At 43.6% G+C, this 17214-nt stretch overlaps 2 protein-coding genes across 8 annotated transcripts in view; both read left to right on the forward strand.

Moving 5' to 3' along the window:
* Nucleotides 1-13679, forward strand: part of PLEKHG1 (pleckstrin homology and RhoGEF domain containing G1) — a 140348-nt gene extending 126669 nt beyond the window's left edge. For all 3 annotated transcript variants that reach the window (XM_035321427.1, XM_035321428.1, XM_035321429.1), the window contains 8 exons: nucleotides 1071-1104; nucleotides 2298-2393; nucleotides 3640-3678; nucleotides 4157-4179; nucleotides 5020-5238; nucleotides 5684-5800; nucleotides 6599-8267; nucleotides 10505-13679. In XM_035321427.1, coding sequence (XP_035177318.1) covers nucleotides 1071-1104; nucleotides 2298-2393; nucleotides 3640-3678; nucleotides 4157-4179; nucleotides 5020-5238; nucleotides 5684-5800; nucleotides 6599-8267; nucleotides 10505-11607 — 3300 coding nt within the window. In that variant the 3' untranslated portion in view covers nucleotides 11608-13679. The remainder of the gene's footprint in view (nucleotides 1-1070; nucleotides 1105-2297; nucleotides 2394-3639; nucleotides 3679-4156; nucleotides 4180-5019; nucleotides 5239-5683; nucleotides 5801-6598; nucleotides 8268-10504) is intronic.
* A 103-nt stretch (nucleotides 13680-13782) lies between these two features.
* The window catches only part of MTHFD1L (methylenetetrahydrofolate dehydrogenase (NADP+ dependent) 1 like), a 147615-nt gene continuing 144183 nt past the window's right edge, over nucleotides 13783-17214 (forward strand). For 3 of the 5 annotated variants that reach the window (XR_004749252.1, XM_035321071.1, XM_035321072.1), the window contains exons 1-2: nucleotides 13783-13930; nucleotides 14890-14974. Coding sequence is in view for 3 of the 5 variants with exons in the window: in XM_035321071.1 (XP_035176962.1) it covers nucleotides 13833-13930; nucleotides 14890-14974 (183 nt within the window). In the remaining 2 variants the exon portion in view is untranslated. Of the gene's footprint in view, nucleotides 13931-14603; nucleotides 14758-14889; nucleotides 14975-15599; nucleotides 15605-17214 lie in introns of those variants that run through there. The other 2 variants (XM_035321073.1, XM_035321075.1) reach the window with 2 other exon arrangements.

Here is a 17214-nt window from a genome sequence, read left to right on the forward strand (position 1 = left end):
TTTTATTTTATCTGTGGGGAAAAAAGTATTGCCAAAATACACCATAATGCCATTCTCAGCCCTTAGAAATAATTTTATTTGAGGAAAGAAAAGTCTAACCAAATAAATCTCTGAGGTTGTCTGCACATATCTTTTGATAAATCTGTGCTTGCACAGATGAGACTTCCCTCTCTCCAGCTGTTGGGGAGGATTTAATATCAGTCCACTTGTGTCACCTGGTGGAAAATCACTGCATTGCACCCATAGAGGGTCAAGCAGGTTATCTAGGATATTGTGTTTTGGTTTATTTTCTTACTTACTATCTGATAAACTTGGCAAAACATTCTGCTTATTTTTCCTAAAGAAATGTGTCAAATTTTAGGCAATCAGGAGACGTTAGCTGTTTATCTTGCTTCATCTTACTTAAACAAAATGATTTTTTTAATAGCAGTTCCTCAAGGAAACTCTTAAAGGAAGCAAGGTTGATAGTGTTCTCTGTAACAACATCATCAGAACTGTAAAAATAACAAAGGAATTAAACTATTTTATTTTTAGGGTGGAAATATTTCGTATTCCTAGATGCCAGTCCCAGCAGCATATGGAGAGGTGTATGGATGGCTCTAAATTCTGGGGCTTGTTGACTGGTCTCTGGGGATTGTGTCCAGAGTATGCAGGATGATCTCAGCATGAGCTGGTATGGGTGATGCCAGTGCAGTTTTCAGTGTCAGGTATGCATCACTACATCCCCCAGAAGTTCCTTATCCCAGTTGGTGCTGTAGGTACGCACTCTTCCTCTTGCACTGCCAGAGTGGTAGATGAGCAAAACAGAGCTGTGGTGTGCAGTGAACAATAGGCTTTTGTGTGGTGCTCTGAATAGAAACTATGGGAAACTCCTGCCAGCAGAATTCTTCTTCACATATGTAACGTATGCAGCATTTAGAGAAAGAGAATAACAATGCTAGCAATATTTAATAGCTTAAAAAGTTAAATTTGATGTTGTCTACATATGTAAATTCACAGCTATCTGTAATATGCAACATAATTTGTCCTATTTAAAGTTTAACTTTTTTTTTTTTTTATGCTGCTTTCAGGCCAAACAGGCGATTCTAGAAATGGATGCCATACGTAAGTTATTTTTCACTTTAAAAATGAACAAAAGTGTCTTCAAAAGTTTGGCTTTGACTGTTGGTTTCATCTGAAATGAGGGAAAGCCATGCTTATGCTCCTTGAATTATGTCCTTGCTGGGAAAAAGGAAAAAAAAAATGCATGCAGATCCTGTGGAACTCTGTAGGCATTGAGCTGATGGATCTACAGCCAGCAAATTATGTCTCATGATTAGCAAGGAAGAGGCAGATCAGACCTTCTGTAAATACTGGTCATTTTGTTTTGCTTATTCCATACTGACTAAATGCATGATCTGTCCTGCTTTTATAGCATACACTCCTTCTGGCTAGGACCCACTGGAAGGCTAGGAATAAGCAAACAGAGCTTGAAGTACATAGTGCTGCTATGACTTCCTTATGCTGGCAAACCTGGAGCTAGAGGAGGGTGAGGGCAGCTGCCAGCCATTTATTGCACTGTGTAGACTGCCTGGAAGCCCAGCAAGGGAGCCCAGCGCCCTGCAGCAGCAGCACGGCTGGCTGTTCTCTATCCCCCAGGTCACACAACAGCTGGACTTGTGGCTGTGGCAGAAACCAAATGCACCCGTGGTACAGCGCCAAGAAAACTTCATGCTGGAACCCAGCAGGCTTGTGCTTTCCATTGGTTTGACTGAAAAGTTTATTTACCTGGCCTGTCCCAGGAGCCAGGTTAAGGGAGCACACATTCTGCTGCTGCCTTGTGTCCTGAATTCAGCCACATCTGTGCTGTTCTTTCTGTTGCATCTCTTGTTTGCTGCCTCTCCTTGTGCAAGCTGTGTTAGCTCTTCACGTTGCCAGTGATCCCTGGCAGTGTAGGGATATGAGAACAACAGTCTTAGATGTAACTGCTGAGGAAGTCTTGGAGTAAAGCAGAACTGTCATTTATTTATGTAGTTATTCTTGTGGAGAATGGGTCAGGAAGGCTTAGACTGAGACACTGGCAAACAATTAAACATGATGCTCATGCCATCAGTGTTGCTGGGTTAGCAGTCTGGAGCAAGGCACAACTAAACGTAAAATGTTTTTATGGCTAGGTGATTAAGTTGCACACCTCACTTGTTTTGCTTCAGGCTCTGATGAAGTGCCATTGGGTGAATCACAAAGGGAAGATGGCACTGCCTCCAAAGAGCTGCTGAGACGTGTGAAGTAATACTCTTTTACCTCTGCTTATTCCACAGATCACCCAGGGTTTCATTATAGCCCCGAGGGAGAAATGAAATCATCATACCAGCCTAAAGAAGGCACTACTCAACAAAGAGTGAGAAGGAAATCAGGTAAATGAACTCTCTTACCATAAAGATAATGAGGAAAGGGATTATTTAGTGTGGTTTGAGACTGGACACAGGAATTGGTCTTTAGCTTGCACTGAGATTTTACAGAGCACAGGAACTCTTGATATACAAGTAGAAGACCTTATTAAGCATTTGTTGCTTGTGTTATTTATTTTTTTATCCACCACTTGCATTTCATTTCATGAATACATACATTCCTAATGGTGGATGCATAAAGAACAAGTGATACTTTTTAATGGACAGAAGAATGCATATGCTGGAAAGCTAGTCATATTATTTGTCTGACCTTTCTTGTCCCCACCCTTGAATAGTTCATGTCTCAGAAGTGGTTCCATCCTGATTATGATAGGCTTGTTATTTCAAAATATAATTACTACCTTTACTTACTGTAATGTTGGCCTTACGCATAATAGAGATTTGAGAGATGGTTATGTTGACTTTTGCTTTTCTTTCTGCTAGTTCAAACAGACATCCATAATTAGTGTTAGTTTCCTCCTGAAGCCATTACAATGTCTGTGTAGTTGGGTGACTTCATATCGTAGTCACTGTGATCAACTGCTTAAAGACCTTTCCAACTTGGAATGTGTGACATTGCGTATTGGGAATGACTTAAACAAGGTTCATGAGAGTACTGATGTAGTGATGTATTGTATGGCACCACCTGTGTCCAGAAAACAAATTTTAATTACTTCTCAGGCATCTTGCTTTGTTTCTGAGGTAAAAAAAAATCCATGGATGTTGTTTTGCCTATAAAGGGAATAATTCAAAATACTGACTGAATGAAATTCGGTGTAACATTCGGCTACTTACACTTCCAAAGCACTGTTTAAAGTGCCTCATACATATTTCTTGATACCTCAGACATATTTCTAATTTGAATATAGGAAATCTCCAGCAATTTAGAGCAATAGCATAGATGAGGGCTAAGTCTTTAAAAACCAGGTATCTTAACACGGCTTTAAACTCGGCATGTGTGGATTATTTACTTTAAACTTTATATGTGTGGAAAGCAGGTGCTATAGCATTAGGAACATGTAAGTACTTCGGTAACACCTGTAGGTTTCACATTTTTTTCCAAGAGTGTGAGTTAGCTAAGTGGTTAAGAAAAGAAAATCTGCCTTTCTTGCATGGGCCCAGAAGATTAAATTTTGGTATCCATGTTATAAAAAGATACCCATAACTTTCTTTGGGATGCTGGAGTGCTTAAACATGTTGTTGTCTTTTTCAGAACCCTCATCGAGAGTCCATAAAGTTTTGAAGCCAAACGGTAAGCTACTTCCTCTATTGATTGCTGACCCAGTGTTTCTGTATTTTGTAGAACAAGTAAAAAGGGATCCTTTTGTCCTGTAGCTTTCCTCAAATACATGTTTGGGAGAGGGAAGGGGGAAAGCGGGCAAAGAAAATGAAATGATAGTGTTAAAATCTAATGTTTGCTTTTCCACACGTGGGTTCTAGTCCTGTAAGTAAAGTGTCTTGGCAACTGGTAATTGAATACGAGGAGTCAGCCACTGTGAGCAGTTGCCCATATTGGATCTTTGTTGTAAAATTAGAACCTCCGGTGGAACTGTCATAATAAAACTGCTGTTGTCTCTGTTTTATCAGAGACTTTCAAGTGAATATTGCTGTTACATTTTATCCTTTTTTTTTGGGAATTCATAATTGGGGTATTAGCATTAAGCCAGTGACACTGACTGACACCGGTTTGTTTATGCACTTATGATGAAGTGTTATATTTCTGTTTTCAGATGTAAGTCCAGATATGCAGAAGGTAAGCCATTTCTTGTTTTATCACATTCAAGTAGCATATAACTTAGAGGAATATATTTGCTGTAGAATTCACATCTTCTTGGTTATGTTCATTTTAAGAAATAAACAAAGCCATAAATGTTGTTTAGTATCTCCAATAAGGCTAATGGAATGAACGAAACAGAAATAAAGCTAGGTATTTCAGGAATATCTGGAAAAAAAAAATCATCTGATACATAAATTCTTGTACTTTATAGTACAGCACAATGAAACACTAATGTTATAGGGTACTTGTAAATACCACTATAATCACAGAAGTGCTGTGTGTAAAGATAGTGCATATTCTTTGCAGGACATTGTCTCTGTATTAATGAAAAAAAAAATTGAGCTTATTCTGATATATCTATGCTATTTGTAAATCATAATATTTGAATAGAGTCAATACAGCTTAAACAGATGGAAATGACTGTTTTTCATTTATACATTTTGTAAGAATTAGTTATGAAGTTCCAGTGCAGTTTGAAAGTCTCTGGTTGAATTCCAGGTCCTAGGCTTATCTGGGACAGAACGTAGGAGAGGGAGAGCGCGTGGAAGATTTATTAACAGGGTACATTAGATATGACTTCACTGGGATGCCATAAAATTGAAGTCCATCATTATAATCATTATATTGTTTTTTACGTATATTTTTTTCCATTCCTAACCTTCTATGGAAAAATACCAATTGTTTTAATTCTTTGCATGTGCATCCCATTTCAGTGTAGCAAACTGAATGTAGCTAAAACATTGTTGATAAGTACAATATAAGACAGTGTCATAGTAAAATATATGGACTCTTAATCAATACTTTTATTTTTTTTAGCGGATGGGTATAGAAGGAGCCCTATTATCTCAAGCCACCAAAATAGGATCAAATGAAACCCTGCTGAATTCTAGGAAAAAGGTTTCATTGGAACCCAGGGGGCTAGACAGCCAATTTCAAGAGTCCATTGAGCCAGCCTACAGCAGCGATCAGGATGAAAATCTCCAGACTTCTGCTGTGGAACAGATTGATGCTGATGATGAAGAAGAAGCTGAACAGGTAGGGAAAAGAGGGAAAAAAAAATCCTTTTGTCCTGGGGAGGATGGAAGAGGGATTAAAAGTATCTGTAAAACTGCAAGGAGGCACGAATGTGTTACAGGTATTTGCAACTTATTCTTCTTACAAAGATTTTTATTTTTATAAATATTTTATTTCCTTTTTCCTAGTCCAATTCATGTGTATTCTACACCTGTGTTACTGTACACACATTCTGCTTTCATCCCCTTTTGGCAAGCTGTGCAAATTAGCTTAATTTAACTAGTTATTGAAAAGAAAGTTTTCTAGACTCTGAAACATTTCTGTGTTCTCATGAACATTGCATCCTTCAGCTATGGATACCTGACCTGGCTCTGCTGTTCTAGCTGCTTAGTAATTATTTTGAATAAAACTGTACAAAGCACTGGATTTTAATAGCCCTCCCTTGCTCCCTTCTTTTAAATCACAGGGAATGCATCAAAATTCACTACAGAAATCAAAAGGAGGAAGGAAAAGACTTAATAGTCAAGCTGCTGAAAATGTTGAAAAACGGAGAAGTGTTAATCTCAACAAGTGTGAAATGCAGGTATATATATATATATCTTACTTCTGTTTTGCTAGGCATCATAGATATGTCAAATCTGCGCGCTTTTTTTTCTAGGTAGACAGATAAGTCATGTTTTGTTTTTCATGTATTAAATTCATCTGTGTGGACTTCAAAGAGAATTCTTTCAGGAGCAGGAAAAAAAAATCAAACAGCATTAACTTAAACCAAAAGAAGTAATCTTCTGTCTCCCCCAGGTACACCTACACCATCCTTCATATTAGCAGTAGCAGGGATGTGACCTTGCTGTAAATTAGATCTGCTAGCTGAGCTGGATGAAAATTCACCCCAAAAAGAAATTGAAAAATTTTCAATGGCATGTGCTAGAGAGCATAACATACCTTTCTGCTAGGGTTATAAGTAATGGGAAAGGAAGGAGAACAGAACTTTTGGCACAAGCCCAGAGTCTGATTAACTTTATCTAATTGTGAAACTGCAGAGTTAGCATAAAAGGTTTAATCTAACCCCTGCCAAATAAATTTGCCTTTAATTACTTACGCTTTAGCATGTCCCAGTCTTGTATTTGAAGTAAGGCAATATTAAATGCCAACAGTGAGTTCTGAGCCAGGATAAGGATTAGGAGGCAAAGTAGTCTGGCATTGCCACTATGGTTCCCTGGCTCTCTAGCAAGGATCCTGCTCGCCCTACCCATCTCCACGTGAATTCATGCTGCAGGACAGCCCGGTACTATGGCAGTCCCGTGAATGGAGGGAATCTCTGTATTACTGCAGGGAATATACCAACATATTCATTCATACTGTATATTTCAAATTTCCACAGAGCTCCAAAGATCCTTCAGATGAAGAGTCAATCCAATTGAGTGCTGATCTTTCATTTTCCTGCTCAGCTAGACAGTCACAGTTGCCTAGACAATTCAGCACGCCCCAGAACAACTCGCTGCTCATGAATATCCTGGGCGGAACTACCTCTGTCAGAAACATCTGGACTGACCATCAAATTAGGCAGGCATTGTTTCCCAGCCGGCGTCCACCTTACGAGAATGAAGACGATGAAGACGATTATCAGATGTTTGTACCATCAGTGTCTACATCCAATGCTAGTCCAGCTGTTGGTGGAGAAAGGAGGGGTCCTTCAGGTCGGCCATGCAGCTGGCACTTGGGGGTAATGCATCAGAATGAAACCAGCTCCAGTCGTCACAAAATTGTTAGGCGGGCCAGTAGCGCTGGTGAAAGTAACACAGCCAGCACAAGATATAAAATCGGTGAGCGCAGTTCTCGAAGGGATGTAAAGAGAACAGAGGTGAGCAGTATGAATGCATATCCCGAATCTTCAGAGGAGCTGACCATTGATGATATTGAACATGTTTATGACAATATCAGCTATGAAGACTTAAAGCTGATGGGTCTGACAAGAAGGGAGGAAACACACCATGGTCCCCAGAGATCTGCTAGAGACTCTCTTTATGAGGCTGAAAACAAAAGCAGCTTAGATTCACCCACCAAAAAGCGGATAACAAATCAAAACAGGGCCTCCCTTCGTGCTAGCAGGGATGAGATCCTACTCAGCAGAGAAGCACCTACTTCAAGTTTGGATGAACTCAGAATTGTTGAAGATAACATCTATGACACCATAGCGCTTCCAGAAACACCGCTATTGAATTTTAAGTGTGACCCCTTAAAATGTTCTAAAAGGCGGAGTTTTCTGGGCCTGGAAAAAGACTTGGCATGCTCTGACAATCTGCAGCAGCAGTTCGTTTCTGAGGAGAGCCTCCAGTTCAGTGAAGATGAGAGTCCTTACCATCGTGTTCCTGTTGACAATGACTATTTGAGCTTAGTAGACAGCTCTTCCAACTCCGATTCATTGTCCCATAAGTCTGCAGCAGATAAACTCTCAGAGGAAGTAGATGAGATCTGGAATGACCTGGAGAATTACATCAAGAAAAACCAGGAAAAGACAAGAGACCGACTTCTTGCAGCCTTTCCTGTTTGTAAAGATGATATGCAGGAAAGGCTGCATGCTGGTAGTACACCCGAACTGAGTAAAGATGTAGAGTACTCACTGTCTACTCTCTCTCTGCCAGAAACTCCAATTTTCCCTAAAACTGTGAAGCCCAGGGCTGCCACCTTAAGCGAGGCCAGTCTCAAACTTGAAGACACTACAGCATGCAAGGAGACCCCTTTAGCAAGTCTGAACAGATCTTCCTTCTCCAGTGAGATGCCTTTTGTAGACAGCCCATATGAATCTGCCAATAGTATTCTGTCCAATGTGCATACAGAGGGCATGGAAAATGACATGGCCATCGTGGATAAAACAAAGAACAGAGTTTTTATGATGGCTAGGCAATACAGTCAAAAAATTAAGAAGGCTAACCAGCTTTTGAAAGTTAAAAGTCCAGAGCAGGAACAGCCAGCTAGCAGACAACAGAAGCTGAAACACAAAGATCTTGCTGCTATTCTGGAGGAGAAGAAACAAGGTGGCCCTGCGATTGGTATGTTAAAAATATTCCTATACAGATTTCTTTAGCAACTTTCTGTGAAATTTGTGTATGCAGTTGGGAAATTATGAATTTTCTCCACATTGAATATCTGTATTGCATTTTTGGTGTTACCAGTGAAAGGAGTTTTCTGTGACTGTTTCTGACATGAATAGTCCTTTGTATCTCAACAAAAGTTGCCATTACTTGATAAAATTGGTAAGAAATCCTGGGATAGTGTCAGGAAAGATCAATTCAGCTTGGGCCGTAAATAGAAATCCTGCCTGAAGCACAACTGGCCTCTTTACAGAAAAGCAGTTACTATTTCTTTTAATAGTGTGATCTTCAGATTTTGATTAAAAATGTATATAGGTTCACCTTCATGAGTCATGTAGTTTTGCTAAGGTACCATCCACATCACGTTTAACAAGCATAAGGAGTGGGGTCAGATAAGATTGAGCTAGTTGTCTCTCTAATAAACGTGCAAGGTCATGGATATGCAACAACTTTGGAACTATTTTTGTCCATATTCAATCAAAACAAATGGGAGCCATGGAGCCAGCAGACTCCACACACTAGAGTGTCATTCTTGCCTCCTGGTGGTATTTATAAAAGTCCCCAAATATCTTATTCACTAGGCCATTTCAGAATGTTCTTTTCCATTTTGTCATGAAACAAACAGTATATAATTGGAACTGTTTGCTTGCATCCCGCTGTGCCGCCTGCAGTACTTTTGTATGGGACATGTTGTAGTAAATGTTAAGAGCACCAAACCTCATGTCACGGTGGCAGAATTGTTTGTGAATTAAGCAGTGGGGCAAATTCAAAGATGTACACTATTTGAATAAGTATCCCAAAATGCAGTATTGAACCAAACTTCAGAGGTTCTTGAAAGGCCTTTGACCATTTCCTAGCTAACTGTTCTCCCCATAAGGTATCACTGGTTTCATCATTTTCTCTCGAGAAGCCCAGCAGTACACTGCCTTGCACTGGTATGGCTTGAAAGCAGCTGTGAATCTGCTCCCTCTGGCGTCTCCTTTCTTCCGCTTCCAGTCTTTCCACAGGATGTCAGTCTGTCCCCTTTTCACCCCTTCCTTCCCCTTCCCTTCTCTCTGCTTTTCTTCTTCTTCTTTCTTTTTCTTTTTTTTTTTTTTTTTTCTTCTTCTTATTTTCTCTTCCCAGGCAGTGGTTAGTGCCTCCTTGGCTTTTTAAAAGGAGTCTCCCTGTCTCAGGAAAGCCACATATGAAAATACAGCCCCGCTCAAGAGCAGAGGCTGTGTCTGCCCAAACAGGACAAGTCTTAGAGAACTGCAGGTAGTTCTCCAGCTTATCCAGCTGCTTAGGATGCTGGCCTGAAAACTAGGTTAGTCCCACCCAACAGCAAGCTCTCTACAAGCGTGCTCTTGTGCCTTGTTTGCCAACTCTCTTGCAGCTCTCAGGCTCTTGTGGGGTGAGGAGGGAAGAGGAACAGTGATCAAGCAGATCATTAGCTGTTCCTGTCTTTTTCCAGTGTAAAAACAACATGGAAAATAGACAAAAATTGTGTTCTTTCATGCTTTCTCACATGCTTTTCTGCATTTAGCTAGACAGATTTTATTTAGAAGGCAATCTTCAAGCTAGTGAACTGGCTGCAATCACAGGTATGTTAGCAATGGTCTGATCAAACAAAACTGCTGGATAAACAAGCAGACCTGCAGGCAGCAGCTCCTCTAGGCTCTTTCCCTTCACAGGGCAGTACAGTTATGCCTGTGTCACACCAGTAGGATTCACATTTAGAGGGGCGAAATCATTGTCTTTCAAGATGAAAAACTAACAGTCTGGTAACTTGGAAATGCTGGAGGCTTAAACAGTTTCAGATTTAATAGTAACTTCTATAAGTTTTTTTTTTAATTATTATTATTTTTTCTGTAACTGGTGATTATATTGCTCTCATTGTGTTCTGGAATTTGTGAATCATTGACTGCTGTTGCAACATGTTAGGCTTTTTTTTTTTTTTTTGTCCAGTGCAATTTACTGAAATGCAATGAAATGCATTGAAGACAATGCAAACATGCCGGTGAGGCAGTGTGGCTCTTCTAGCCTTCATTACCTTCATTATTTCATGCTACTTTGTTGACTGTGAGGCTGAAGACACTGACACAGCTGTAAACTTTTCTCTTGACCAATACAAAGCATTTTGGGATTTCTAAATTTGCATACAACACATTTGAATGGGTTGTTTGTCTCATATGTCAAATCTCTCTCTTCTCTAGGTGCCAGAATTGCTGAGTATTCCCAGCTCTATGACCAGATTGTCTTCAGAGACAGTTCACCTAAGGTCCAAAAGGAAGCCTGGGCCAGCCCTCAGGAGCCATCAGCCGTGCGGTTTTCCACTCCGGTGGCTGCGTCTCCTCCCCGTTCCCAGGCTGCCAGTGAATGCCCAAGAGCAGAGGATTGGCTCTTGCATTCTACATACAGCAACGGCGAGCTGGCTGACTTTTCTCCATGGCCTGAGTCCCAAGACCCAAAGTCCAAGGGCTCATATACAGAAGCTGGTACAAAAAGCAATTCAAGGCAGTTGCCGTCAGCTTGCTCAGTGCCTTCCCTTCAGATTTCTAACCGTTTGCATGTCCCAGCACAGAGGTGGAGCACAATTATAAGCCAACCTAACAAAGAAAATTTACATCAAGATCACATCTATAACTCCCTTGGGAGAAGAGTAAGCAATATGAAACCACAGGCGTACAGCAGGTCACAGTCATCTTCCTCAATCGTCGTCAATAGGTCTGGAGAATCCATTGTATATCCTAATGAAACAGACAAGAAAAAGTTTCATTCGAATAGGAACTTCCGAATCAACAGCCATCAAATGCTGGGTATTGCTTCAGCATGTACGGGGCTTGATACAAGAAAGCAGATCCCTGAAAACTATTCGGATATGATTCTGCAGGATTCGCAAAAGGTCCTGAGAGTAAACAGGACCTCCCCTCTGACTGCACAGATGGCCACTCAGAACTATTTTTCTAACTTCAAAGACACTGAAGAAAGGGAAGGGGATGATGATGACTATGTAGAAATAAAGTCTGAAGATGAGGGATCTGACTTGGAAACTTCTCAGAACCAAACAAGGAAACCGGATCCCAAATTGCACAACACGGACACTGCTCCTTCCGAAACACTCTGCAGCAAAACTGTGTCTTGTACTCCTGCAAAGTCCACGAGCAACAAACATGCGCTTACCCCGTATCTGACTGCATACAGCGATTCAGACAAACTGAACGACTACCTGTGGAGAGTACCATCTCCTAACCAGCAGAACATCGTCCAGTCTTTAAGGGAAAAGTTTCAATGTCTTAGTTCAAGTAGCTTTGCTTGATGCTTCCAGTGATTTCTAGCTGTACATGAGGAGTATATACTAGGACAATCAGTACTGGCATTATGTATTTCTGTAATATTATACCATCAGGCATTGTATCACAGTAATATTGTAAATAGATGTGAAATGTATCTTTTTTTTTTAATGGTTTAGAATTCTGGAAGTTAAAAGGCCACATGTGCACTGTCTGCTGTCTCACTCCATAATGCAGGTGGACTTCGGATCTCATATTTAACCTCTGCATCTCTTCCCTTTCTTCTCCTCAGCTGAGTTTCTTGTTAGGTGTGATACCTCTTGATTCGTCCTGTCTATCCAGGTATGATACCATTTGATTGTTAAGCCATGTTACCACGTGGAAACCTTAGTATTTGGACTTTCGAGTTGTGACCACTTCTGTGTCCAAAATGTCCATGCGATTACTCTGATGGCATGTGGCAGCAGTTGGCTGAGCCGCTGCTCCTATGAGGGTGCTGATTTCTGAGCACAGTTCTGGTAATTACACCAACATGCCATGTGCAATTGCATGGTCTCACGTTACTTTTTGACAGAGAAATTCCAAGTGTATAGGACCAATGCATGTTACATCAAATATGCTATGTTACTTTAGAGCGGGCTTGTTTTAAACAAAATCTAGTCCCAGTGCCCATGAGCAATGCCAGATGATAGCTGCATCTGAAGCCTTTTCTACTTTCTATTTCTGTGTAGTATGCAGAGGACAGGCTGTGGCAGCTTTTTATGTGAATCTGTCAATGTGATACCATCCTTGTGTGGAGGATGTTTTGGGCAGCAGAAGAGAAGCTCCATTGCTTGTGGAGATGACCAGACAGAGTGTTGGCCTTGTACCTCCAGTGTTTGCAGTGTTTGCGACATGCAGGCAAAATCTGAGTAGCTTGTAGCTCAGAGCTCAGCACTGGAAAGCCGCTGTGCATGGATTTGCCAAGCGTCATTTACATGCAGTGGCCTGCAGGTTGTTTGGTCAGGTCCCAAAATCAGTAACCCTGAGAGAGAACAGGACTTGGCTGGATGCTGGGGTGAAACATTCATCACGCGGCGTGTCTGAGCCACAGGGTGTTTCAGCAATACTGCTGGTTGAGTTACAAGCTGTCTTCCCTAGGGGAGGCATCTCACTCGTAGGAAGTGATCCTTCCTGGCAGAGTGGGGTGAAAGAGGCATTTTCTAAACCAGCCAGCACTGAATCTCATTCAATTTGTGTACAATACAAGTAGCTTAAAAATGAGAATACATTCCATTCTTTTGTAAATGATGTGCAGAGTAAATGCTCCCAGTTACAACAAGAACAGACTTTCCGGTGTGATGCACGTTTACTCCCTTTCGTCATCTTCGTTGCACAGCTTTGGATTCTGTTACTTGAAAACATTGTACCGATAGGAAAGCCTAAATATGTCTGCAGTGACCATCTGAGTGACCGCTGTTGTTTTTTGGTGCTGAAGTTCTTCAGATTATGCAGATAAAGCCAGCACTGAGTTAAACATATCATTAAATAAAGGAGTGGAAGTACTATTTTCACTAACCACGTATCACTCCCCTCAGTAACCGAGCATTGCACTTCCAGAACCGCTGACTGTTTTCACCACTGGTTACGACAAGGAAAACCCGAGGTTATCAACGTACAGCTAATTACTTGCAGGTTGTGATTTAAGGACTTGAATTCGTTCGAATGGATTTTAAATTATTTACCACACGTGTCTTGCATCGGCTAGGAAGTTTTACGGCGAGGGTTGGCTGGTCGTGGTTCCACCAACGCGTGCGCCAGCCGCAGCGACGCTCGTCGGCTGAGGAATAATGTACATAGTTACGCCGCCGAGATGTAGTGGAGCCCGTATTTATTTAATATAGCTTGTAAAGTATTGTAAATACGAACAGGAGTTAAACCTCTGCTTGACCCCCTGCGCGCTCTAGATCTGTTGAAACCGCACCTCAACGCCATCGGTGGAGCTGGAACAAAAGAGAAAAAAAAAAAAAAATTAAAGAAAAGGGAGTTGTACCAGCGCGTAGCGTGTCTCCCAGGGACCATTTCATATATTTTTAATAAACGTTGAGTACTCCAAAAACGCTGCGGCCCTCTTCTTTCCGGGGGAGGGGGCGGAAGCAAAGGGGGCTCCGCCGGGGCGGGGAGCGGGGCAGGGGGGAGGGCGGTGCTCGTACGAGCCCTGCCCCGCTCCCCGCCCCGGCTTCGCCGCCTTTCAGCCCGGCGGAGGCTGAGGATGAGGCTGGCGCTGAGGCCCGCGGCGCTGCGGGGCCGCCTGCCGCCGGCACTGCCCGGGGCCCCGCGGCGGGGGCTGAGAGTGCCGCGGGCGGCGCGGTGAGCGGGGGGCGGCGCTGCCGGCTGATGCAACCGCGGGGGGGAGGAGGAGGAGGAGGAGGAGGAGGAGGAGGAGGAAGGGGACGGAAAGGGGGGATGGGGTAGGGGGTGGTGGGGTCGGGAGGCTCTGCCTGCGGGGGGTCGGCTTGGGGGGGGGGGGGGGGTGGCCCGCGGGGAGAGACCTTGCGAGCCCTCCCCGGCCACGCGGCCGTCAAACCCCACCCGGGATGCGGTGTGGGGTTCTGCGAAGGGGATGTCCGGCCCTGAAATGCTTCCCTAGCCTGCCTTGTGCTTGCTGGGGGGGATAAAGGGGAGCGGGGTCTCCCTCCCGCTCGCCGCAGCATCCCCCCGTGTACGTGCAGAAGGTAGCGGAGCCGCCGGCAATTACCCCAGAAAATTTTCCAGCAAGGCTGCCCGGTGCCTGGCCGCTGCTTCTGCCGGTTTTTCTAAGAAGCAGCGCAGCAAACAGAGCTCCTCTGTCTCCCTGCTGCCCGCAGCTCTGAACGGCATCCAGAAAGCGGCAGATTTACCGCTGGTGATGCCTGGGGAGCTGTAGCAGCCCGAGGTACAAAGGAGCTTCAGCGCCGAAGCTCTGCTTCCTTCTCGGGACGTGGACCCGCCTGGCCCCGGGGTGGTGGCTTGGTGGCATCTCCCTGCCGTGGGGCCAGGCAAGCCGCCTCACGAAGCAGTGACACAGCATGGCTGAAAAGGTTGAGGCATGTTGGAGCACTGATGCACGCAGCTGTAAAACAAAGGCATCCTGGGCTGTTCAGGTTTTCTCTACCTGGCTGCTAAATGCCGCCCTTCACAGCATACAAGTCATTTTGGTAATTAAAAATGCATGTGCCTAAGCGTTTATTCTGTATTGCTAGCTAAGGTAGGTGTCAGCTGACTGATGTGAGGACAGTTTCTTGTTTGTTTTTTGCTAAAAGTTTGCCTGTGCTGTTATTTTGTTGCAGCAAGATTGCTGAGAATGCAAGAAAATGCTTGGCCTCTCTTAAGAGAGAAAACCCTCGGCTTGAGCCAACGCTTGCCATCATCCAGGTAAAACATGAGAGATCGCCTTCAGTGTTGTTTCTTGTTTGAAACTTCAGGAGCATATGATGGAGAAAACAACTCTTCTTCAAGCAAAATGATAGGAGCAGGTCACTCCATCTGCTTAAAGATTGAGGGAGGACTCTGAGTTTTTGGGCTCATAAGCCCTTCACCAGGCCTAAAACAGGCCCAGCAAGCCCCAGGTGGCAGCAAATTGGTTGTCAGGGAGAAGGAAATTATTTTATCCTTCCTTTTGCTAATACCTTCCCCATGGCACGTGCAGATTGCCTTTTCTCAGATTGTCTAAGTTGATTCATATAATGGAGTTAAAGCAGTTTTTCTCAGCCTTTATTTAGCTTGAAGCTTTTGTTGCAGTCCTGCATATCGTGTTGATAGGCCTGAAAACCTGGGCCTCTCTTCACTGTCCTCCCCCGAGATAACTCTGCCAGGGGAGAGGAAAAAACAGCTTCTTCCTGCCAGCCTGGTTACCTATGGGCAGCTCTGATGTGCAACTGGGTTATGCTGTCCCAAGGAAAGAGCCACCCTGAAAAGTCCCAGGCAGCTCAAAAGGGCCTTTATACAATACATGCCCTAAAATACTGCTAGCGTCTTTCAAAACGAGCAACACTTCCTGAGGAGGTGCACTTTCTTACTAATTGAGAGCTGGTGTGTTGGTAGCCTCTGAAGTGCTTGGTACCCTAGTGGAACTGCTGGCTTTGAAACAGGCAAACTAGCGAGTGAGGGTTGCTTTCCATGCAGAGCTGAAACATGTTCCCCTTCAGATTTCTGAAGACTTAGGGGCCCAGAAGCTGGGCTGTCGGCCATTCAGAGCAGGACCCAGACCTGTGCAGGCAGAAACATCCTTGTCCTGCTTCCTAGGGTGGTCTTGGTGGCTCTGGAGCAGCGCATGCTGCATCTTTGGCTTAGTGGGTTTTAGTTTTAAAACCTAACTATAAATATTTTTGAAATAGTAATAAGGAATCTAAGAGATGATGATCCAACTTTATTTTAGTAGGTCTTCTAGAGAGGCTGAGTGAGCAGGCATTCTCCCATCTCTTACCCTCCCCGGGTAACAGTGGTTACTCTTTTCAAACAACCCTCTGTAAGGCCGTAAGTTTAAGGGCTGACGAAAAAAGTGGTGACCTGTTGTCAGGGGCATTGTGTGAGGAAGGGGGAGGTTCTGGCTCATTTATAATATGATTTAGGATGCATCTACATCAGTGTTTTGGTTTGGAACACGTTTGTGCCTTGAACAAGTGTCCCTGTGGTGTCCCCATTTACCCCACGTGATTTGCATTATGAGAGGGCTGCAGAACATGTGGCTTGATCCTTCTGCATGAAATTCACCCAGACGATGTTTTTCATTTGTGTGTCACTCTAGCTCTAGCCTGGTAGCGAGGGCTGAAGTGGAATTCCTTGTACGTATGTATTTGCTGGTACAAAGAGGACTTACTTTAGTCTATTAATGCTCTTGTGGTGCTCTGCTGTACTGGGTAACATGGGCAGAGCCCTGAGGTTCGTGCTGCTCTCCAAATGACACGTTGCAGCCAGAGGAGCAGAGGGAAATTCTCTTCATCCAGCTGTTCATAGCTGGCACAGCATGGCAGCACCTCTGCAGCAGTGCTGGGAATGTGGAGTTTCAGGCAGAGCCTGCTCTGGAAATGTCTCTAGCTGCCTGCTTTTCCCTTCCAGCCACCTGAGCCCGAGTTGATTTCGTGATTGGTACCTGCACTGCTTGTAATCCACGTGGAATCTGAATTGGAGCTGCACAAGAGCAAAAAAATCCCTGGTGGCCTCTGTTTGATTATATTTAAGCTGAAAATGAGTACCTAGCATCAGGATCAGCCGGTGGCTGAAAACCAGTTAAACCTCATGTTAACAGTCCTGTTAGCTAGGCGTCAGCGTGGGAATTATAATTCATGTTTTATGGCATACAGGAGCAGCTGCAGAGCTGTCCTTAACGCCATCTCTCCTTCCCTTACACCAGTGTTGGTTTCACTCGTTCTCAGTGCAGTGGCATCTGCGATGCCCCTCACACCCAGGTGCCGGATTTGGGGAGTGGAAGAGGAGTGTCAGTGCCACGCTGGGGATACAGGCAGTGCGGGGCTCAGGGAGGGAGATGGAGAATCTCAGTACCCATTTTAAAGCCTGTGTTGTTTTTTGTTTTTGTTAGCTTTTGGAGGAGTTAATGGGTCAGTTAATTGTTATGGGCTTGAACCAAAATCATTTTGGGTGACGCTAGTCACAGA

This window comes from Oxyura jamaicensis, chromosome 3, assembly GCF_011077185.1.
Source record: "Oxyura jamaicensis isolate SHBP4307 breed ruddy duck chromosome 3, BPBGC_Ojam_1.0, whole genome shotgun sequence".
Lineage (NCBI taxonomy): Eukaryota > Metazoa > Chordata > Aves > Anseriformes > Anatidae > Oxyura > Oxyura jamaicensis.